Source organism: Myotis yumanensis, unplaced genomic scaffold (assembly GCF_028538775.1).
Source record: "Myotis yumanensis isolate MYYU_CA2020_CCGP unplaced genomic scaffold, mMyoYum1.0.hap1 SCAF_1, whole genome shotgun sequence".
Taxonomy (NCBI): domain Eukaryota; kingdom Metazoa; phylum Chordata; class Mammalia; order Chiroptera; family Vespertilionidae; genus Myotis; species Myotis yumanensis.
The window spans coordinates 212,876,386-212,901,788 of NW_027223752.1; the positions used below are offsets into that span (position 1 = coordinate 212,876,386).

Here is a 25,403-nt window from a genome sequence, read left to right on the forward strand (position 1 = left end):
GCACTAAGTATGGTTCCAAGGCCATGAGGTTGTTTGCTAAAGAGCTAGAATTTGATTCCAGGTCAAAACACTTCAATATTATTGCCACAAAAACTTGGTACCACTAAAAACTGATCCTACAAGTAACATACACCTAGTAATTGGAGAGGATGGTTGGGGACCAGTATGGGTCTATCAGACAGGGCTCTGGAAGAAAGAGAAAGCACATTGAATTGGGTGATTTGAGAAAAGTTGACTATTGACATTATGCATTAATGTGGGCAATACCCTCAGACCAGTTACAATGACATGGTTAACACCAGTAGGCCTGAAGATGTGAGCCTCATTTTAATGGGATCTGGAAAGAAGGGTGACAGAGGGATGGAGAGAGAAGGAAAAAGGAGAGAAGTGAGAAGGAGGTAGAGAGAACTGCTGACCAGGGATGTGCCTCTTGGTCCAGGGAGGCAACTAGATGACAGAATTTCTGGGGTGAGACATAGTGTTGCGAGTCTTTGTCATTGAATCCAACTGAAAGCCAGAAGGCAAGGGGCCCTAAGGGCATAGCTTGTGCCCAACCACCACAGAGGATAAAGCAGGGTTCAGAATGCCTCAGGGTAAGTAAGTCAGCTAGGGATGTGAGAAGTGCACCTCATTCATTCCCTCCCCTCAGGCTCACCTCCATTCTCTCTTACCCTGGAATTATTGCCCTTGCATAATTCTCCCCAAGGAAATAGGAAACAAGATTAAAAGCCTGAGGATAAGATTTAAACCAGCCACCCCCTTGGAAGCATAAATGTGCTATTACACCTCTGGACCTGGAGAATGCTGTCACTTTGTAGAATTAAGTAATGGTACTCTCTGCTTTTATAATGTCACTAGAGGCCCAATGCACGAAATTCGTGCAAGAGTAGGCCTTCGCAGCCCTGGCTGCCTGGATCCCTCCCTCACAGCCACTGGTGGCTGCCTGGATCCTTCGGCTGCAGCCCAGCTTTGTTTCAGAAGGATGACCGGAAGGATGTCCACTCTAATTAGCATATTATGTTTTTATTATTATAGATGGCAGAGACTGCAAAACAGCTGCTGCTTTTGTTTTCTTTAATTCATGATTGCAAATGCTTCTGAAATGTACTAGTGCACTTTTGTACTAAGCATTTATTAACATCACCATTTGTTTTAGGTATACTCTATTGCAGAAAAAGCAGGTATGAAATAATGGCTAGGCCTTCCCTCAAATAGGTACATATCCTTTAATAAGGTGTTTAGGGCTTTTTTGTTTGTTTGTTTGTTTGTTTGTTTTTGGTTAATTGAGATATAGTTTCCATACAGAAAAGCTCACCCATTTTAACTATGTAATTTTGTCAGTTTTCACAAATGTGTACAATCCTGTAACTAACAGTACAATCGAGATACAGGATATTTCCATCATTCCAAAAAGTTCTAAAGCTTTTTAAATCTTTAATCCAACTCACCTGAATGTTTGGTATCAACTTTTGTTTCTTCTGATTTTAAATAGGAAATTGATGTTAACACCCAAACAGTAAGTTGCAAATAATAGGTGCTTTGGTAAAAAGTATTTTTGTTGGTTTGTTTTCCCACCCTTCTCAGTAATATAACTACTCATACTGGTTATGAACTCACTGCACATGTAATAGGCTTAGAAAAGGTTCATAATTTTGGCTGCACATTGAAGTTACCTGAATCTGTTAAACGGCCCAATGGCCAGGTGGCATCCCATTAAAGCAGGGCATCTTGGATTGATACCAAGGCATCAATAATCTAATCTTTCCAAGTAATTCCTTATGTGGCTCAGGTGAGTCCCTATGAATTAGACCAATTTTTATCAACTCTGCCTGCATAGTAGAATCCCCTGGGGCAACTGTTCAAAAATACTGATGAATCCCTCATTCTGACTTATGTAACTTGTTCATAAAAGTTGACTAAAAAAGCCAAATTTGGGTAATTTAATATTTCTGATTGGTTAGGCTCCAGTTAATCAGGTTTTATTATAGTTCTGGGTATGTGGTGGTGTTCAATAAATGTTAAATAGATGTCCTAATCTCACAGCAGAGGCGAGGGGGAATAAAATACACTCTCTCTTGGAAATAAACTGTTTATGTATTTGAAATAATTATCTTAGCAAACTATCACTTTCTGAAAATTGTCCTCCTAGGTAATTTACCTCAAATGGTAAGCCTTGTATTTTAAGAGAACACTGTATTTCAACTATACTTTTTTTCACCATAATAGGAGGCACATATATGTCTATAGCACTTGCATAATTCTCCCCAAGGAAATAGACAGGAAACAAGATTAAAAGACGGAGGATAAGATTCAAACCAGCCACCCCCTGGGAAGCATAAATGATGCTATTGTGCCTCTGGGCCCGGAGAATGCTGCTACTTTATAAAAGTGAGCAATGGTACTCTCTGTTCTTATAATGGCAGAATGAACAGCCAATGTTGGTACCTAGAACAGAAATGAACTAAGTGTCTAATGACATGGTTACAGAATATTTACATGTGATATCTTTTTCAGATTTCAGGAAATAGTACCTAGCAAAAATCTTTTAAACATAAAGTTATGGATGACCCATTATGGCAGAAATGTTCCTTAGGCAAACCTCCCAAACTTTATGTTATAAATAATTAATCAGCATGCTGCATATTTTAAGCTAGACTAACAGCCCTGAGTGTTGTATTTAATCCCTCAACAAACAGCATTTTTCTTAATATAAATATTCTTGGTTTAAAACAAAAAAGAAATAAAGTTTATTTAATTGGACTTTTTCACTTCTCATTCAATTGTTCTACTCTTTTTTATCCTTTTTAGGGCCATCTCAGAAAATGGTGTCACCCAAACAAGAACATGAGGACAGGAAACATGACAAAGTCACAGATAAAGGAAGTGAAAGTGGGACTTCCTGTAATGAGCTCTCCACCTCCAGTTGTGACAGCCACTCAGAGGCGAGCACCCCCCAGGACAACCCAGCCAACGCCCAGCAGGCCACAGCTCACCAGCCTAACACCTTAACCTTGGATCGCCCTTCCAAAAAAGCGCCTGTGCAATGGATGCCCCCACCAGACAAACGCAGAAACAGTGAACTCTTTCAGACACTCATCAGCAAGTCCCGGGAAACCAATCTTTCCAAAAAGAAAGTCTGTGAGAAGCTCAGCGTAGAAGAAGAAATGAAAAAGTGTATTCAGGATTTTAAAAAAATCCACATTCCCGATTATTTTCCAGAGCGGAAACGCCAGTGGCAATCCGAACTGTTACAGAAGTATGGGTTGTAGTGATGATCACGTTCCTACAGTGTTGCAATGACATTCAGTGTTTACTCCAGTGTCACCACCTGACTGTGTCTTAACAATTGTCAGTGTGATTCTTGCTGCTCTTCCGTTTCGTGAGCTGTTAATGTGGGACAGTATTTCCTTTCATTCCTTTTTGCTGTTGTTGTTTTTAGAAATATTTTACAAAAAGAAAAGAACACCAGTAAATGTTGAATCAAAGTGGTGTGTCTGATTCGAACCATTTTTCAAGGATGAAAGTACAATGTGCATGATCAAGAAGCTTAGAATCTTGATTTTTGAACTGGATATGGTCAACTGGATATGTTTGTCGTTTTGTAACTCACTAAAAAGAAATCATCATATCACTCCAACTGAAAGGACAATATGGATGGAGCAACATCAAGTAAAATGTTAGATGATGGTTTTGGGACCCAAATCCAAAACTGTTTAACTGTTATTGCAATAAAACAAGTATTATTTTTGCATGAGCACAATGTTACAAGTAAATCACAAGACATAGGGAAGGTCTGTTTGTTGTTTGGAAAGAAAAAAATGTTATAAAAAAGTAAAGCAAAAAAATAAATTGTTTCAGGCGAAGCCTGTTAATGTAAGCTGTCTAGGAAATTGGGTTTTGTTTGTTCTAGATCTGTGATTTTTTTGGTGTGTATGTGTATGGTGTTCTGTATGTTCAGATGGTGTAAATATGCCTTATACTATTGTGTTATGGCACTGACATTCATATATTAATGCTAGTCATGATTATTTCTGTGAAATGAGTTCTTACATCAGGCTGTGAAAATTGGTATAATGATGCTCTGAAAGATCCTACTATCATATTAATCAAAATCACTGAGGGAAATGGTAAAAAGCTTTATGTATTTATTAAAAAAGGAAAATATATTAGAATTCCTTGGTTTCTATGGACTCTTCTTTTAAAATATTCAATTTTTACATTGTCTCCAATTTTTCTTTAAAATCACAAGTTAGAGAATGACATGTGCAAACTTAATGCTGACAAGTTAGAGTTTTAGTATAATTCAAAATGGAGCTAGATTCTGGTCCTGAGAGCCTTGGTATTGATTCATAAACTCTTAGCCCACAGAGAAAATAGCTTCACCTGAGAATGCACTAAACTTTTATTTTAGCTGACAATCAGATTGAAAGCCTCTCCAAAAACAATTGGGAAGTTACTTCTTACAAATTAAGAGACAAAGATGTCAACAGCAAGCTAAAAGGTTAACCTGAACAATAAGAAATTCCTTCCTGGCTGCACATGTGGAAACAAGTTTTCTTATCAGAAGCCACACAATTCTTGCCTTACCTTCCCCACCATAAGGAAAGAATAAAATCATGAAATTTCATTTAAAAATAGACTGAAAGAGGATAAAAATAACTTCAGGAATTATAGAGCTCAACCTTCTCTGTGGTTAGTTGGAATAGAAGTTGAGAAGCACTGAGGATAATAGAGGGAGATAAGCATTATTAACTCCAAACTTAAAAATCTACATTCATTTTTGGAGCTAGAGAAGCTGGTTACCCAAAAACACTAACAAAGTGGCTCCGTCTTAGTTTACCTTTCTTGGGCAAAAAATCACTTTCAAAACTTAGTGACTTAAAAACAACCACCATTTCTAAGTTTGCCATTCTGAGGATGAGCAATTTTGGCTGATCTCCATTGGACTGCTCTTCCACTGGTCTTATCTGCGTTTACTCATCTGGACAATCTGCTGCTAAGTTGTCAGGGGCCAACTAACCTATGATGGCCTTGCTCATTGCCAGGCTTGGATCTGGGTGCCTCAGTTCTCTGCATATCCCTTCCTCTCCAGTAGTCAACCTCAGAATTGCTCTCATAGTGGCAGTGATCCAAGAGTGTGAGACCAGAAGTTATAAGGCCTTTGGAAACCTGGCTCCCAACTCATACAACTCACTTCTCCTGCATTCTGTTGGTCAAAGCAAGTTATCTCAAATTTAAGGAATATGGAAGTCTAATCTATGTCTTCATGGGAGCAACAACAATTTGTGGCCATTTGTAATCTAGAGATCCAATCTGTCTTTCCAGATTAAAACCAGAAGCAAACTCTGTACACCACTTATTAGTGACTTATCAAGACTCTACCCATACCGTAAACTCATCACACACACACACACACACACACACTTCTTCATTCACATTTGAAATCTTACCCATACTGCATATTTTAATTCAAATAACACATATTTTCCAAGGTTTTCATTAATTCCTCAGGGCAGAATTATTAATCATTCCACTCTCAGATCTCAGAGCACTTCAAAAACATTCTGCCTTGCTGTATAAATTATTTGTTTTATAATATATAAGAATATACATTTGTATGTTTCATTACAAATGTATGAAGAGATTTTTCATATAGATTAAGATCATATTCATTTGTCTTTGAATTAGCAAAAACAATGAGTAGACAGTTTTTGATGCACAGTGGGTATTAATGATTTTGACAAATGAATAAATAATGTATATTCATTTGACAACTGAATAAACATTCTTTCCAATGTAAGAATCTCCCCAACAGTCCTTGAGAGAGACTCTCCCTGTCTCACTAAGCTTGCTAGCAGCTATTTTGCAATGTGTGCAGGCCAAGTTTCATTCATTGGTCTTATGTTGCTAATCCTTCACAGAGATATGACTCAAATGAGTATTTTTCAAAATATTTCATAGTTTGTTTCAACTTGTATGAATGTGGTTTAGCCTCTACTGCTAGGTAGGCAGTGATTTGGCTTTAAAATTACCATCCTTTCACAGTGTTTACCTTTTGTTTGCATGAGGTAAACATAATCTAATATCATATTAGTGTTTTTTTTAGATTAGTTAAGAAAATAGAATAAAAAATAGTTATAATCATTTAAAAAGGAAGCAATTTGGAAGACTTGTCTACAAAACCCTTAAATGTCACATCTATTTTCAAATTTATTCTCCTGCTTCATTCTATGTTACTAAAAACATTCACTTTGAAGCAGAACATGCAGAAGTTAAACGAATCACAAAACTGCAGGGTTGAAAGAATCGCATGTACATTTTCTATACAAATGAATTAGAAGTAAACTATGCCTATTTCTAGAGTGCCTTCTGTGGGCAAGGCCTTCTACCAGATGAATTAAAGGTACAGCAGTAAATAAGCAATAATAAAAATGCCTACAAGCTTATAGATTTAATTTCTACCACATGCCACACGGTATGTGCACAATGACTATGATAAAGCGCAGGCAGTGGGGTTGGCTATAATAGCAGCACAAATATTGCTACAGAGATTTAGAGAAAAGAGACAACTTTATAGTAGAAGTAAAATCGGAGCTAAAACATGAAAAAGGGGTTTTGGATTTGTACTTATAAGAATGTTGAAAAGAGGAAAGAGACAAGCATATAAGTTTAAATATGGAAGAAGAATATAGTAGATGAAAATATTCCAGAAAATTTTTCACAAAAACATTAACGGATATATTTTAATACAAATTTTAATGAATAATCATTCTTATGCTAAAGAATATATTAGCAAAGAATAGTTTAATAATCTTCATATTCAAATTTATATGCTCTTTTTGCGTTTTTTAAATATATTTTTATTAAATTCAGAGAGGAAGGGAGAGGGAGAGGAGACAAAAACATCAATGATGAGAGAGAATCATTGATAGGCTGCCTCCTGCCCACCCCCTGCTGGGGATCGAGCCTGCAACCTGGGCATGTGCCCTTGACTGGTATTGAACTCAGGACCCTTCAGTCTGCAGGCCGATGCTCTATCCACTGAGCCAAGCCAGCTAGGGCCAAATATATATGCTCTTGAGTAAATTCTTCTTAAACCCACCCAGTCTTTTTTTCTCCCTGGCCCTCAGTCTCCAATTGCAGCAGCAGAGCACTAAGGAAGAACCAAATTAGTTTGCTAGGGGCACATAGTAAAAGGACTGTCTCTAGTTCAAATACAAGTTCACACCTTCCTCATTTTCCACTTCTGTGGCAGTAATCAGAACCATACTGATCTGCCTTCCTCCTTCCTCACTCTGCTAAAAATGTGATCTCACAACCAATTTTTTATATTCTCCTGCTGAAAATCCTTCATCTCATTTCCTACTAGGAAAAAAACTTACAGTCTACCTTATATAATTAACAAAGCTCTCTGTTTTCTACCTCCTCACTTCCTCCAATTTTATCATCATGTACCAACATGTGCACACACACTTGCGCGTGCTACACACACACACACATTCCTTTTTTCCAGCTATCTCTACCTCTAACTCCCAATAAGAATTTACCACTCCTTTCTTTATGCACAGCAGTGTAATATTTATTATGAGAGGGACACATTTCATTAGCTTGTGTGAACGTTCCTTCCTCTGCTTCTCCCAAGCAGAAGTGAAGCTTTGCCAGCTCAGGCCCCACCTATTTGGTGACACAGAATAAAAATACTGAGAATACAAGAAACACAGTACACACTTCATGACTACCACAGTTTTCTTATTTTCTCTTAGCTTTGTCTTCCCGGCAAAATCAGTAATAAAAATAAAATATTACCATTTTGTAAACCTAGTGAAATAATGGATCTAAGAAATATATTCCATTGTACTGCTGAAATCATTACATCAAAGAATATGGGAATCTTTGTAATGGGTGGATAAGGCTGATAGTATTCAATCCCGTTGTCAAATCTTACCACACATAGAGAAACATTAGGCATCAGTGCCTCTTTGGTGAAGCAAGAGGCACTCAGAAGCTCACAGCACTGTATCTAACTACCAGTTTTCTGGAAAAACAGGGAATAAAGAACGCTTTAAATGATGACAGAATTCAGTCAGTAATTTCTAAAAGGATGGAGTTCACATAACAAATTACATGATTTCCTTTTTTTCCTTTTTATTAAATTTGTTGGGGTGACATCCTCTATAACAGTGGTTCTCAACCTTCTGGCCCTTTAAATACAGTTCCTCATGTTATGACCCAACCACAAAATTATTTTTGTTGCTACTTCATAACTGTAATGTTGCTACTGCTATGTATCGTAATGTAAATATCTGATATGCAGGATGGTCTCAGGCGACCCCTGTGAAAGGGTCGTTTGACCGCCAAAGGGGTCGCAACCCACAGGTTGAGAACCGCTGCTCTATAATAAAAGGGTAATATGCAAATCGACCCAACAATGGAATAACTGGTCACTATGATGCACACTGACCACCAGGGGCAGACACTCAATACAGGAGCTGCCCCCTGGTGGTCAGTGCGCTCCCACAGGGGGGGCGCTGCTCAGCCAGAAGCCAGGCTCACGGCTGGTGAGTGCAGCGGCAGTGACAGGAGCCAATCCCACCTCTGCGGCAGCACTAAGGACCCCTCAGTGGACATCCCCCGAGGGGTCCTGGACTGCAAGTGCAGGTCGAGCTGAGGGGACCCTCCCCCCAGTGCACAAATGTCATGCACTGATTGGACCTCTAGTTGGTTAATAAAACTATATAGGTTTTCAGTGTACATTTCTATGATACACGACCTTCATATTACATTGTGTGCCTACCACCCAAAGTCAAATTATCTATCACCATATGTTTGTCCCCCTTTACCTTTTACTTTCCCCCACCCCCTCCCCTCTGGTAACCAATATATCAGTTGTCGGCATCTATGAGTTTTAGTATGTTTGTTCTTCTTGTTTGTTCATTTATTGCTTTCAGTTTATAACCTACACTAGAGGCCCGGTGCACAAAAATTTGTGCACTCAGGATGGGGGGTCGCTCAGCCCAACCTGCACCCATTTGCAGTCCAGGACCCCTTGTGGGATGTCCACCTGTTGACTTAGGCCCACACCCTGGGGGATCAGGCCTAAGCTTGCAGTCAGACATCCTTCCGGCAGCCAGGGAGCCCTCAGGGGATGTTCGACTAAAGGCTTAGGCTCCCAAGGGATCAGGTCTAAACCCTTAGTTGGACATTCTTAGTGCTGCCAAGGAGGTGGGAGAGGCTCCTGCCATCACCTCTGCACTGGCCAGCCATGAGCCAGTTTCTGGCTGAGTGGCACTCCCCATATGGAAGTGCACTGACCACCAGGGGGACAGCTCCTGCATTGAGCGTCTGCCCCCTGGTGGCCAGTGCACATCATAGCAACTGGTCATTCTGCCATTCAGTCAATTTGCATATTAGCCTTTTATTATTATTCTATAGGATGTCCCTATTTCCCCCTATTTGCCCCCTCTACCCAGCTCTTGCCCCCCACTTCTCTCTGGCCATTACCATACTGTTGTCTGAGTCCATGGGTTGTGTATATATTTTCTTTGGCTAATCCCTTCCTTAAATTCACTTCTTTAAATTTTTATTTTCAGATAAGTGCTTATAACTGCACTATTTATATTTTCTATTATATCATTTAGAATTAAGATATTTTTTAATTGAACCCTTGTAAATTTTAGCACAATTTAATAAATTATGCTAGAAACAATTAGATTTTTCATGTAATGCAGATACATTTCAATTAATATTTTATTAATTCTTAATTTTTTAATATTTTAATTTGAAATAATCTCATACATGTAAAAAACTATAAAACAGTACAGCATATTATATGTACCCTTCACCCAATTTCTTAGGTGTTAATAATTTAAACATAACCATTTTACAACTAACAAAATTTGGAATATATTTTTCTTATAATCTCTTTAATGTTATTTAATCCATTTACTTTGTTTTTGTTAATCTTCACCCAAGGATATTTTTCCATTGAATTTTAGAGAGAGTGAAGGGAAAGGGAGAGACACATTGATTGGTTGCCTCCTGCACATGCTCTGATAGGGACTGGGTATCAACCCAGCAACTGAGGTACATGCCCTTGACTGGAATCTAACCTGGGACCCTTCAGTCCATGGGCTAATGCTCTATCCACTGAGCAAACCAGGCTGCAGCTTAATTCATTTACTTTTAATCTATATGCATCTTTATATTTAAAGTGGGTTTTGTTTTTGATTCACCCTCATAATGTGTCTTTTAATTGGTGCATTTATTCCACTGACTTTCAGAGTGTTTACTGATAGAGTTACTACCATATCAGGTGGCTTCTGGGGCTTCTGGGCCTGGCCAGAGGCCCGGGATCGGATCCGATCACAGGTGGCATGCAGGCGGCTTCTGGGGTCTCACGCGCTGGCAGCTCGCACTGTCCCGCCCTGACTGCAGTATTCAAATTAGCCACCATCTTTGTTGGTGGTTAATTTGCATATCTCACTGATTAGCCAATGGGAGGGATAGCAAAGGTATGGTCAATTACCATGTTTGTCTATTATTAGATAAGATAGGATTGAAATCATATGGTTCTTAGCTTTATCTGACTGACTTATTTCACTTAGAATGATATTCTCAAGGTCCATCATGTTGTCACAAAATGCAGTATTTCATCTTTGCTTACAGCTGAGTAGTATTCCATTGTACATATGTACCACATCTTCTTTATTCAATCATCTATTGCAGAACACTATGTTAGTTTCCATGTCTAGCCACCATGAATAATGCTGCAATAAACATGGAGGGGTTCATAAGTCTTTGCTAATAAATATTTTTAAAATATTTGGGTGGATACCCAGAAGAGGGGCTGCTGGGTCATATGGTAATTCTATTCCTAATTTTTTGAGGAACCTTCATACTTTTTTCCATAGTGGTTGTGCAAGTTTATCTTCCTACCAGCAGTGAATGAAGGCTTCTTTTTCTCCAAAATCTCTCCAACACTTGTAATTACTTTTCTTGTTGATAATAGCCATTCTAACAGTTGTGAGATGGCTATTTATAGTTTGTTCTTTTCTTTTGTTAATCCTCACCTGAGGATATTTTTCCATTGATTTTTAAAGAGAGTGAAAGAGGGGATGGGAGGGAGAGAGAAAGAGAAAGAAAGACACATCGATGTGAGAGAGACTGGCTGTCTCCTACAAGCCCCTACCGGGACTGGTTGAACCTGCAACACAGGTACGTGCCCTTGTTTGGGAATCAAAACTGTGACCCTTCCATGTACAGGCCATTGCTCTAACCATTCAGCTACACTGGCCAGGGTTAATTATAGTTTTGATTTGCATTTGCCTAATAGCTAGTAAGTTGAGCATCTTTTATATACCTGTTGGCCATTTACACATCTTCGTGGAAGAAGTGTCTATCTAGGCCCTCTGCCCATTTTTTAATTGGACTGTTTGGTTTTTTTTATGCTGAGTTGTATGAGTTCTTTATCTATTTTACATCTTAACACATTTCGTACCACTCAGGAGTTTTCTCGTGTTTCGAGCGCCATCTGTTAAGGACCGCTCATGAGTGTTCTCGTTTTTCACACCCATGGAAAAAGGAGCAAATCTAGACACTTACGTAAATTTTGTTTGGTCCCTCTTCATAGAGGAAAACGTTTTACTCAGTACCATACGTTAAAAAAGTACTAGGAACTTTAATTGTTTAATTGTTTTTGTAAATAAAAATGTTATAGTTATTGAAAAACAACACCTAAAGTGCATTATGATGACTTAAATAACGTGCAGTTTGCCCAAAAACGTGTGGTCCCTGGCATACGTCTTAGAGATTTCTATGCGGTACGCAATGTGTTAACTCTTGGTCAGAGCTGTTGTTAGCAAATGTCATTTTCCATTCAGTTGGTTGTCTTTTTGTTTTGTTGTTGGTTTCTTTTGCTGTGCAGAAGCTTTTTAGTTTAATATAGTACCATTCATTTATTTTTGCCTTTACTCATCTTTCTTTTGTGGTCAAATTCATAAAATCTCTCTGAGACCAAGGTCCATAAATTTAGTACCTATGTTTTTTTCTATGTAATTTATTGTTTGAGGTCTTATATTTAGTTTCTTTATCTGTTTTGAGTTAATTTTTGTGTATGAGGACAAATAGCAGTCCAATTTCATTTGTTTGTTTTTTGTTTTGTTTTTTGCATGTGGCTTCTCAATTTTTCCAGCACCATTTACTGAAGAGGCTTTCTTTTCTTCATTGCAGGTTTTTCGTTCCTTCGTTGAAAATTATTTGCCCATATACATGTGGGATTATTTCTGGGCTCTCAATTCTGTTCCATTGGTCTGTGTGTCTCTTTTTTTGCCAGTACCTTGCTGTTTTGATTATCGTAGCTTTGTAGTATAATTTGAAGCCAAGAAGTGTGATACCTCCAGCTTAGTTCTTTTTTCTCAGGTATTGCTTTGTCAATTTGGTTCCATTCAACCGTAAAACCTTAAAACTCCTGAGTTGTAACCCCCCACTAATTATTCATCACCATTCTAATTCGGAAAACCAAAGTATATCCATTTTTCACCATTATAGCTGCTAGCTGTTTGTTAGTAAAGTTATTTTGCTATACAAACTTTCAAGAAAATGTACTATTTTACAGGGGTTTCAAAAGCATTGCTAAGCTTCATAGAGCTCTTAAATGTACTGACAATGTGTCAGAAAGTAAATTCTGACACGAATCAATGTTGACATTTTAGATGCCTTTCATGTAAATAATTGCTCTAATATTCAAACTTGTCTATATCAATGTAATACAATGGAATATCTGAATGATAATATACTTTGAGATTCTGCTGAATAATTTTTGGGATGTTGCCATTATTGCAAAGGTAATATTTCTCCTAAACTTCTGTTTAATATTATAATATCTCATTACCTGATTATTTTGAATATATATAAAAATTGACATCAAAGTGAATGTCTTCTCTATTTTTCCTTAGTAAACATATTATCAGCGTTTTTTTTATTAAGATATAATCCAGTACCACAAAATTCACCACTTTACATTATATAATTCAAAAATCTTTAGTGCATTCACCAAGTGGCACAACCAACCACTATTTAATTAACAAAATATATATTTTCATCCTATCAAAGAAGCCCATACCCATTAGCAGTCATTTCCTTATGCCCTTTCTCCCCAGCCGCCCCTTGGTGCTGATTAATCTGCTTTCTTTCTTTACGGGTTTGCCTCTTCTGGACATTTCACATATATGAGATTATTAGCGGCGAGACGAGAAGACCTTGGTTCTTGTCTTCTTGAAAGAAAGATTTCAGTCAAGAGACAAAATACAGCAAAGTAAGCAACAATTTATTGGCTGCAGCAAAAGCACACTCAGGATAGAGAAGCAAGGAAGGACTTAGCATAGAAGCAGCAGGAGAGCCTAGACTGGGCTGCTTTAGCTCCCAGGGAAGTCAGAAAAGGAGGCCTTGGAGACAGGTTCGGGGGTTAGCCCAGACCAGCTGGCGCTGCCCATTGCTCTCCTGGTTGCAAGTCTCCTGTCCCTTGGAGGGAAGGGGGTGGGGAAGGGCATGCTCTCCTGAGGGAGAATGTGCATTGGGTCCTTTGTGTTGAGGGTATTTATCTCTCTCTTGCTGGCGGGAATCTTAGGAAAGGTCTCAGGGGTGGATCTCAATAGAATGTTCATCAGCTTTCCAGGTGTATTCTCACAGAATCAAGGTCACTGCTGATTAGTCAATGCAGCTGGTCCTGAGGTCAGCCTGGGAGTTGCTTGTCTGGGCCTGGAGCTGAAATACAACTGAGAGCTCGATGTTATCTCTAAGGAGGATAGGTCAGGGGGTCTTAACCCCAGGAGTAGCAATATGCTAGGGAAGGAAGGTCAATCTGGGGGCGAGGTCCTTGTTTTCCCAGTTTTGCCCTTTGATAGGTTTCGGGGCTTTCTGCCCTGGTGACCTCGGTACCTGCTGTCAGTTGCTCTTGTTTGTTCAGCTATTGTCTGTTTCCCTGTTCCACCTGTCCTGGCTTACGCGCCTGTCTCAAAATCATACAGGAAGTATGTTACACTTAGCATAATGTTTTCAAAGTCTGTGAATGTTGTATCATGAATCAGTGCTTCATTTCTTTTGAAGCTGAATAATGTTGTAGTGTACAGATCTAGCACATTTTGTTTATCCATTCGTCAATTGATAGGCATTCGGGTTGTTTCCGCTCTTGGCTATTACAAGTAATGCTGCTATGAACATTTGCTTTCGAGTTTTGGGGTATGTTTTAAATTCTCTTGAGTATGTACTTAATGTAATTACTGAGCCCTACTGTAACTGTGTTTAACCTTTTGAGGGGCTACCATATTCTTTTTTCAAAACGATTGCAACTTTGTATAGTGCTGCAAGCACTCTATGAGGGCTCCTATCTCCCTTTCCTCAACCAGACCTATTGTCTGTCTTTTTTATTATAGCCACCTAGTAATTGTGAAATGCTAATTTGCTGTGGTTTTGATTTGTATTTGTCTAATGATTAGTGATGTTGAACACTTGTGTATAAGCTTATTGGCCATTTCTATATCTTCTTTGGAAAAATGCTTATTCAAATCCTTTGCTCATTTTAAATTGGATTTTTTTTTTGTATTTTTAAGTTGTAAGAGTGTTTTTTGTGTGTTTTTTATAAATATATTTTTATTGATTTTAGAGAGCAAGGGAGAGGGAGACATAGAAACATCAATGATGAGAGAGAATCATTGATTGGCTGCCTCCTGCACGCCCCCCACTAGGGACTGAGCTTGCAACCCGGCATGTACCCTTGGCTGGAATCAAACTCAGGACCCTTCAGTCCGCAGGCCAGCTCTCTATCCACTGAGCCAAACCAGCCAGGGCAGGAGTGTTTAGTATGTCCTGGATATTAGAGCTTATCCGATAAAGATTTGGAAGTGTTTTTATTAAACGTTTGGGCCAATAAGTTTCCTAGTCCTTGCCAAGAGGCTTTGTGCACATGTCAGGGCTACCCTTCAACACTCAGACAGATTACTTACTCCACTTTGACCTTTGCCTACTGCTCGGGCAGAGCTTGAAGGTCAGCCAGCACGGGGAGTCCTTAGGACAGTGGTTCTCAACCTTGGCTGCACATTAGAATCACCTGAAAATCTTTTTAAAATTCTGATTTCTGGGCCTCATCCTCCAGAAATTGTTTCTTTGTTACTAATGTTGTGGCCCCACCCCATAACAAAGAAACAGAATTTCCGGAGGATGGGGCTCAGAAATCAGGATTTTAAAAAGATTCCCAGGTGATTCCAATGTGCAGCCAAGGTTGAGAACCACTGGCTTAGGACATTGTCAGGCCTCTCCTGGCACCTGTGCAGCCCCGGCACTGAACACAGGCCTGCAGAAGCCTGTGGCCTCATCGTCTCCCAGAAACATGTTGTTTGTCAAAGTCCCCCATGGACATCTCGTTCCCCAGCATATCCTTTTCATTGCTTTGGTCAGTTTGTTCTTTGCTGTGATAATAAACAATTGCCACTGATTATTTTCTCCAACTCCCTCAGGAAAGAATGTTCACACTGTGAGACGTCTGAGTCAGGTCAAACAAAAACAAGTCTTGCCAGAAACATTTTCTAGAAAACGTGGGGAATTGTGCTTTGGAAGGACGCCAGCCACGTTTTATTCCCTCCAGAAGATGGTAGGCTGCTGTTCTTGACTCTGCGGGCTTTTGAGAAAGGGCCTGGGACTGGGGCATGTTAAAATGCCACACAACTCAGTTTGTTTGTTTTTTTTTAACTGGGATTTAGTAAAGTCTTGAATAAAGACTCTCCAAATTGATGCAAGCCTTTGGTTAATTTCCAGAGTTTTTAAAAAGTTGACTTTGACCATTTTTTTCCAATGTTCTCATTGCTCTTCTGAGGAGAGGATTTTTGGAGTTCTTATCCATTCCTCCTCTATCAGTGTTTTTGAAATTGATATAAATTTAATGTTTGTCTTTTTTTAAAGGACATTTTTTAACAAATAGAAAGTCATATTTCAATGTACAGAAAAGATGTGCTCATTCCATGGCATCATGTGGGCTCTTACAAGCTGACGCTATTCCCTCCATAGTCTTCTCAGAAGCCCCAGTGCAAATTCAACATAATTTGACTCCTAAGGGACGGAGACCACAAGAACAATCATTTTCCTCGTTAGTGATATTCTTGCTTCTTGATTTCATCACTCTGAGATTGCAGTGTAATCCTATGATGAATTATGCCCCATGCAAAATAAGACTGCAGTAAAATAACATAAATCGAAGAATATGCAATATGTTGAAAGTTGTATTTCACATGACTGAAAATACTGGCAGTTCTGATATTATGGTAATAAAAACACTGGCTGTGGTGTCTAGATTTCCTTCCATGGACAAAGAATGATAGTGGTCAGCAAAAAATTTATATTTCATAACTTTTATATTTCATAACTGCCTCCATTGTTCTAGAGTTTCCTGCATTCTGAACAGCATAATAATCACTTCCCTCAGTATCTAGAAATCATGCGCCCGCACGAGAGAGGTCAAGCTCAAGGCTGTCACACCATGTAATAAATCCAATCACTTCAAAAGAGCTCCTACCTTAGTCTTGATTAGATCAGACTGAAGTAAAAATTTTGCTGTTTAGAATAGTCACCTCTCTCAAAACTCCTTGTCAGTGGAAGAATGATTTAGCTTGGAAAATTCTATTAAGGAAACAAAATCACCAGTCACCAGCGAAGTGCAGGTCCAAAGCTTTGGTTCATGGGCAAGAAGCTGGTTTGCTTTGAACAGGGCATGTATGGGTATATGCAGACTGGCTTGTAGCAAGATAGCATAATGTCCTTTTGCAACCTTTTTATTTTTAAATGGACTTTTTCAATTTTAAGCCCAATAAAAGTGGTTTTGATGTCACAATAGTAAACCCTAATTCCAATTAAATCATTATTAGCATGTTTGACTGGCTGCCTTCTCACTTCCCCCTTATTACTTCAGCAATCTCAGATTTTTCATGTTTGAAGTAAAGACAATACAAAGGCAGAGATAAAGCAATCATTTCATAATCACATAGAACTGCTCATAAATAGTAGTAGTAATATTTGGGCATAAAATTCTGAATCTACCTATACACAAAACACAATTAAATGAATCCAATCTTAAACTAGCATCTTCCTAACAGCAAGTAAACTATCACTGAAAATGCAGGGTCTTTCTACCTGAGGACACGAAAAAAATGAAGTGTGTTATAAATACATTATTTTACATTATGCAACATTTCTGTTAACAATCATCACTGCAGTCCTACATAAAAATATTATCTATAGGAAATGCTAGGTCATTATTCCAAGAATTAAAAAATTACAAAATACATAAAGCATCATTAAATATTTTAATGCTTGAAATGTTTAACTGAAAACCTTAAACTGCCTTATTTTTTTTCAAAGTAGAGCTTAGATTCTTCAGTCTGATGGTAGAAATCACCTACAATGGTGAGCAGACAGGATCTATCTTCAAATTAGGAAGAAATTTTCATCTCGCATGTGCTGTTGTCAATGTCTAGGTGCTGAAACAGATGCATCTATAGCACAATTAAAGACATGGATGAAATTTTGATTCCAAGTAATCAAAGTTTCCTACATGTTGATGGTGTGCCTTTTCACTACATCCGTCACCCTGTCTCTCCGTCTGTTCCTTATTTACAAAATGTCATATCTTACATACTAAATAGTCGTTTCACAAATTGTCATTAATGCAGAAATACCCTAGGTTGACATAATGCACCTATCATATTGGTTTTGAAGTATTTCTTTATTTTTAATTGGGCAATTAAATAAAAAGCTAACTGGAACCCTAGCTAGAAAACCATTAGTCCTTTATTCATATCTATTTGCACCCACCATTTTATTTGCACATCTATTCATGCAGTCATTATTAATTTGTTTGTTTTGTTTTAGTTTTTATTTTGTGTGTGTGTGTATATATATATAAATTACTAGAAGCTCAGTGCATGAAATTCGTGCACAGGTAGGGTCCCTAACAGCTGCCGGCTGCCAGCCGGTGTCTCCCTTCCCTTGGCTGCCTGCTGCCACTGCCACCAGCCAGGGCCTCCCTTTGCACCCATCTTGGCCTGGTGCTGTCCGCTCACCTGCTCCACCATCCTGCTGTGGTCCTGCTCTCGTTGGGGCCCATCGGGGCCGGCAGTGCCTCCACTGCCACCTGTTGCCAGTGCCCTGTCGCTGACACCTGCCATGTTCTGCACTGCCCCCTGGTGGTCAGCGTATGTCTAACTCCCAGTTGATTGAATTCTCACCTATAAGGACAATTTGCATATTAGCCTTTTATTATATAGGATTTTCTTAGCTATCCTGGCACATCTGGTACAAATGCCTCAGGTGGTTTAACCCTTTTATAAGCCTTTTATAACCATTATAACAAGTTTTTTAGTGGGAATTTAAAACTGTAAGTATAAAAGGCAGCAGATGCAAATGGAATTCCAATTCACTTATTCACTACCTCCTGGCAAGTCACTTAGCTTTTTGGAATTAGTTCTTCTTTGGTTCTATAGTGGAGAACCATACTACCTAGCAGATAATACCTGTACAAGGTACTTTATAAACTACAAATAGAGATAACACTTTTATTAGCAGCAAGTAAACAAGTAGGTTAGCATGAATAATTATGCACCTGGAGCAGTGTAGAGATGGGGAATCAGATATTCTTAAAGAGACATCTGGGAAGGGGAAATTCAATAGTCTATTACACATTCTAAGTCAGTCTGTTGAATGTTATACCTGTTTTCACATCAAACATCTGCAGAAACTCCATGACCCTGTATAAACTGATTTAAAAGCAAGGTTTGTAATATAATATGATGTCTCTTTCTATTGCACATTATGTGAGCAACGCATTTCCTTTCCTTCCTTTGAGGACCACCCAGAAGCTACTGTATCTATAACATACATATCATTTATATCATATATCTCCAGGGCCAGAAAAATGCATGTCTAGTGGATCAAGAATCCCGATGTTAGTGAGCATATTTTTCATATCTTTGCTTAGTGAAAACATTCACATATATTTGATAATGGCAGATATATTTATTAAATGACTCTACAATTTTCTGGCATGAGTCCATGTTTTTGAGTTCCAAATTAAGAAATAACCTTAATAACTGTGAACTGACTTTGAATTTTTATTTAAATTACTTGTAGCTGCAAGAGTTATTCTAAATAGCTGTATGCAATAGTCTTCTATTATTTGAGAAGCTGAGGCCACTGGAATATTTCTTTGGATTCTAGTAATTCATTCTTTGGGTAGATCTTAACAGTAGCCGTCCTTAGATATAAAATGTCAGCTTGGCCATAGGTAGCTATTCTTTATTTTATTGCCCACAACTTTTATCTTTCCTGTTGGAGCTTTGTGCATTTCCTTTGGCCAGCAATTCTATAAACCACAGATATGCCTTTGATTCTAAAAATGTGCCAGTTAATGTCACTGGAGGTAGTTATAAAGGGGTTTTTCCATGTGGCTTGCTTTTGCTTCCCTGCTGGACTTAGCTACATTATTCATGGTCACCTTTAGTCCATCTGGCAGCACTCCTTTCCTCTCATTAGATCTTCATACATGAGATCTCGTCACTAAGCCTGACAATGTTTGACTAACATCCGATAGTGCAAAAAGCAACTAATGGAAGCTGCTGGGTAGAATCCAGCTCCCCGTCCCCTGCCCACCCTGACTTCAGTCACAAGTTGCTTGGGCAGCAGTGCCAATAACTCTGCTCTCCCTTTTCTGAGTTGGCTGGTTCTTAGTGTGATCTCTGGTTGAGTCCCAGACAACCATAGGTATTTGATTTACATAGAACTTTTCTCCGGATAATCAGAACTGAGTAATGCTGAATCTTTCTCTGTAAATGGCAATATGTAGATAAATTTAAAAATTCTGGGGCATGCATTATGGCAACGTTTTGTTATCCCACATCCTTAAGGAATTTGACATGTTGATTAACTGAGCTCATTTAAGTGCCCTTTTCTTTTTAGACCTTATTGCTAATGGGTTTTTTTTTTAAGAAGTCATAAGAAACTAATTTTCTGTCTTAACAAGTATGTTAGAATATGATTGACACACTTTCTCATGAATGAGGATCTTGTTCCGGCTTTAACACTCAAAATCTCATATATTTCTATAGATCTATGTAGACAGGCTCGGACGGTATGATTAATTTGTTATAATTTTTCCCTATAGTTGTTAATCAAATCGGTTACCGTAAGTTTTATACAGTTGTCATTTTGTCCTTTTTTCCATAAGCATCCAGTGAACCTTGTTTTTTCCACCTGTGAAGAACAAAAGTGCTTTATGTTTTCTGTGGCATGGTTTGAGGGGTATTTGAAGGACCATGCTGCCATAATAGGCCAATAACCACCTATTCTGGTACCAGGGTCTGGACTTTTCCCACTAGGAATTCATTCTCATTTCTTTTACCTTTATTGGTTATTTTATATTATAACATGTAAATAACTCTAGAGTAGATAAAAGAAAGTAAATTGTTTTACAATAAGGTATGAGTGACCTGGGTCAACTTCATTCTCAAACCAAGAGAGCAGTTAGAATGTTGGATGTGTATTACAGTAGCTAAGGGCCGAAATGGAGAAATAGGATTTGAAGGATAACTTGATCTATTCTATAGTGTTTCCTGGTGTCAGTCTGATTGTAACTCCCCATCATCTTCCCATAAGACAAGTGTCTCTCATTTGGACCAATGACACAGTTCAAGTCTGCACTCAGGTCCAAAAAAAAAAAAATCCCAATGAGAGATCTTGGCCTCAGCCATTTTTAGTTTTCCTGTTTAATGTCCACTCCAGCCAGTGAAAATTTAATAGTGTCTTCATAACCTATCATCTCTCTAAGACAATTTTTAAAATAGAATTTTAGAGAGAAAGAAAAGGAGGGAGAGAGAGAGAGAGAGCTAAACATTGATGTGAGAGGGAAACATCCATTGGCTGCCCCCTGGTATGCCCCCTACCTGAATCCAGGGTCTGTGCCCTGACCTGGAATAGAACTGGCAACCTTTTGGGAATGGGGTAACACCAGCCAACTGATCCAAACTGGTCAGGGCTTCATGTAACCTAGCATCATGAAGTTGAGTACACCTATGGCCAGCATGGCCCTTGTTTCACTTTAGAATATTAGTTATAAGCGGGTTTTCTTGCGTGGGACGTCTGTGCCCCTATACCCTGCGTGGTTCAAGAACCACCTGTACATTTACAGCTTGACTCATTGTGCCAGAACGTCCTCAAACAGCCCCTCGTGGGCAGGCTGAGAGAGCATCTTGGACATTTGCCACCAGACAATGTTTCCTTCAACTGTGAGCAGATAGACTCAGCAAACTGTTCCTGTGAGTCCAGGTGACAGTATAGTCTCCACCTTTCATCCATTTCTAGGAAACAATTTATGTAATTTATAACAGGGGGATAAAGAACAAAATAAAGTATAATATTTCTTCAATGTTGCTATCCTTCACTGTCAAAAAATTTTTTTTGTTTGCTTGTAACTCTATAATGTCTCTGTTAGCAAATAGAAGAATCCCACTTCTTCATGCACCAAATGAAAAAAGGAAAAGATGTAAATATCATTGTTGTTATTTTGAAGATAAAAGGAGGAAGCAAGGAAAAGGAAAGAACAGTGACTAGGGCATGAGCTTTGTCCTTGAATGTGGATGCTTTGCTTGAGGTTTTGTAATTATATCAAAGAGACCTCCCTGGCAGAGTTCTGAAAAAATTGTAGGTAATATTTAATTGTAGGTATTATTTAATGCTACCGCAAGTAGAAAATAAATGGACTTTGATGAAAAGATGTTTAAACTGAAGTCTGTTGCATGGATAAACGAGCCAGCCTTTCATTCAGTACCTTATTAAAAACAAATTAAGGTGAGGTCTCACCATGACAGGTAAGTTTTCCCTGATCTTAGAAAAAACATCGTAAAACAATTATTGTGTATTGAATAAGTATATTTATTGCACATTTCTTCCAACACCTCTTTTTATTATCTTTCAGTATTTTCAGGCAAACAAATTGTATGCTACTGAATTTCAGAAATTTACACGATTTCCTTCTATTTCTACAGCGTGGTCAGTTTTATCTCTAAGGAGTTAACCATTAGTGACTTTGCCGCAGGGTATTTCTGAGGACATTTATGATCACTCATAAGGTAAAACCACTTGCTCTTTTCTCAGAAAATATATGAAATGCCTCTTATTTTTGCATACTTTGGAAAAATTAAAGTTCAAGGAGCCACAAAGTGTGAACCTCAACATTATTGGATTTATATGTTAATTTTTCGGTGTATGCATATAATATTGTCATTAGCCTAGGAGAATCACAGAGCTGACATTTTACTGGCTTCATTGACGATTAGTCAGGGTCAAAAGATCACTTGGATGGCCTCAGCGTAAAGACAACACCTATTCTCCTAGGACAAGACCTTTAGTGGCTCCCTTGATGAAGTTGTCCTCTGGCAAGATACAGCACCTTTACTTCCTTTCTCGGCCCCCACATTAATCATTTTTTATACCTTACACTAAAGCCAAATGGGATTGACCATCATTTCACAAATAACCCTTGGTTTCCCAACTATATTACTGCTTACACTAGTTTACCACCTGGAATTTCTTTCTGCACCCATAAAGTGTTAACTGTTCCTTCAAAACTTTCTCAAATTCAGCCTCCTGATTGACAAGGCAAGACCTACTTGGTCCTTAATGGGAATGCCCACAGAATCTGGTTTGCACCTCTATTAATTACAGATCCATAATGCTTTATAATAGTAGTCAGTTATGTATTTATATAATTTTTCTCCTGATATGTAGAGTGTTTTAAAAAGTCCAGAATGAGCTTCTTTATCAACTCTGTATCCATGTATCACCCTCTGTGCATACATATTTTTAAATTTGTGTATTTGATATCATAAAATCCAATATAATAATAAATTGAAGTGAAGAATGAACAAGATGGAACTCAGAAGATGAATATTTTTAAGAGAAAATGAAAAATTAAGCAACAACTATGCATTACTGCCATTGAATACCTAGTTATACAGTAACAGAAGTTCATTTGAGTTTGGAAGAAACCTAAGCTTAAATCAATTTAAACAGGTTTGCTACATATATTGAGTTTCTACTATGTTCACAACTTTACAGACTTTTATGTTTACATAAATAGGAATAGATGCATATATATAAATATATATATGCTTTTTATTTTATTTTTACTAAATTGATATCACACGCGCACACACACACACACACACACACACATATATTACTTTGCAACTAAGTTTTTTTAGTAATTGTATAGATATTCTTCACATCCTATATAATAAAAGGCTAATATGCAAATAGACCAATGACATAATGACTGGTCTCTATGACATGCACTGACCACCAGGGGGCAGATGCTCAATGCAGAAGCTGCCCCCTAGTGATTAGTGCTCTCCCACAGGGGGAGCGATGCTGAGCCAGAAGCTGGGCTCATGGCTGGTGAGTGCAGTGGCTCACTTATCCTCTCCTGCCTCTGCGACAGCGCTAAGGACCCCTCGGGGGATGTCCGACTGCTGGCTTAGGCCCATTCCTCCTGGTGGAGTGTGGGCCTAAGCCAGCAGTCGGACATCCCCCAAGGGTTCCTGGACTGCGAGAGGGCACAGGCTGGGCTGAGGGACCCCACCCCCAGTGCACAAATGTTGTGCAACAGGCCGCTAGTTAGAGATAACTATTATTCTTAATGACTGTATTATATTCCATAATTTGTGGTACATGATAGATTACTGATGAACAATTACCTTGCCTTCAGATTTGTTGTTAGAAATAAGACTGATATGAATATGCATATGTGTATATAATAATATTATTACATTTTATTTATTTGAGATGGTTTCTTAGATGTGAAATTTCTGGACAACAGGTATATAAAATTACAATTTTAATATATTATGCTAATGAATATCCATGAAGGCTGTCATACTAAATTGTATCTGTGTCTCTACTGCTTATCAGTATTTGATATTGCTAATATTTTACATTTTGGTAAATATATTCATGATGATGGTAAATATCCTACATAATAAAAGCTTAATATGCAAATTGACTGAATGGCAGAATGACCGGTGGAACGACTGGTTGCTTTGATGTGCACTGACCACCAGGGGGCAGATGCTCAATGCAGGAGCTGCCCCTAGCCCACAGGCCCCAGCCAGCCAAGACGGGTGCCAAGCGGGGGCCCTTGATTGCCTCGCCAGCTGCTCCACAGATCGTCCCTGATCATCAGCCAGGCCTAGGGACCCTACTCATGCATGAATTTCATGCATTGGGTCTCTAGTCTATAATAATAAAAGCATAATATGCTTATTAGACCAGACAGCTGAACAACCTTCCAGACATCATTCCGAATGTCCTTCCAGACATAGCTGTGGCAGCAGGGGCTGAGGCAGAGGCAGTTAGGGGTGATCAGGGAAGCAGGCGAGTGGTTAGGGGTCATCAGGCAGGCAGGTGAGTGGTTAAGGATGATAAGGCAGGCAGACAGAGTAGTTAGGGGCGATCAGGAAGGCAGGCAAGCAGTTAGGAGCCAGTGGTCCCGGATTGTGAGAGGGTGCAGGCCAGGCTGAGGGACCCACCCCTCATGCACATATTTCATGCACCGGTCCTCTAGTCTATATATATAAAAGGCTACTATGCCAAGTGTCTGACTCTCTGACCGGTTGCTATGACTTGCACTGACTACCGGGGGGCAGGTGCTCAACACAGGAGCTGCGAGGCTGCAGTGACTTGGCAGTGGTGGTTCTCGGGTGACGCACCTCAAAACCAGAGAGGAGGGAGCCAATTCCTTGTGGGAATGTGCTAGTCCCCCTTCAGTGGTGGGTTATGTTGATGCTGGGGCACTGTCGGCCCCGAATCTGGTTTACTGCACACTTGCATTTGCATTCCACACCCTGTATGACAGCAACTTTGCAGAGTGCCCTCTCACACCCTGGGGCCCCTCGGGGGATGCCGGAGAGCTGGTTTTGCCCCCATCCCCACAGGCCAGGCTGAGGGACCCCACCTACTGGAGGGATACTGCTCACTCCACAGATGCCTTTTGAGCCATGGGGTCACCACAGGTATGGCCGGTCCGGGAGGGACCGTGGGAGTTTTGCTCCAGGGCATGTCTGTCCTGTCTTGCCTAGTCCCACCCCACTGGCCACCTTCTAATTAATTTCCTTTCAATGTGCACAAATCCGTGTACCGGGTCACTAGTATTTTACAACATTTTAGTTTGCACATCACTTAATTAAAATTTGTCTTTAACATAGTAACTCTCAGCACACATATATCCAGTTCCTCCCCTTTTCCCCAAGCCATAGGTAACATTCTATCTCAGCAGGTAATTCTTTAATATTTTGGCAGTGTCTATGTGAGTA

The 25,403-nt window shown here is 39.0% G+C and overlaps 1 protein-coding gene across 2 annotated transcripts in view; it reads left to right on the top strand.

Annotated features, from left to right (window-relative positions):
• The window catches only part of KCTD8 (potassium channel tetramerization domain containing 8), a 298,752-nt gene that overhangs the window by 212,379 nt on the left and 60,970 nt on the right, over positions 1–25,403 (top strand). The window contains exon 2 of one of the 2 annotated variants that reach the window (XM_070397315.1): positions 2,809–3,447. The exons of the other annotated variant lie outside the window; for it this stretch is intronic. Coding sequence (XP_070253416.1) covers positions 2,809–3,269 — 461 coding nt within the window. The 3' untranslated portion in view covers positions 3,270–3,447. Of the gene's footprint in view, positions 1–2,808; positions 3,448–25,403 lie in introns of those variants that run through there. 2 annotated transcript variants of the gene reach the window in all.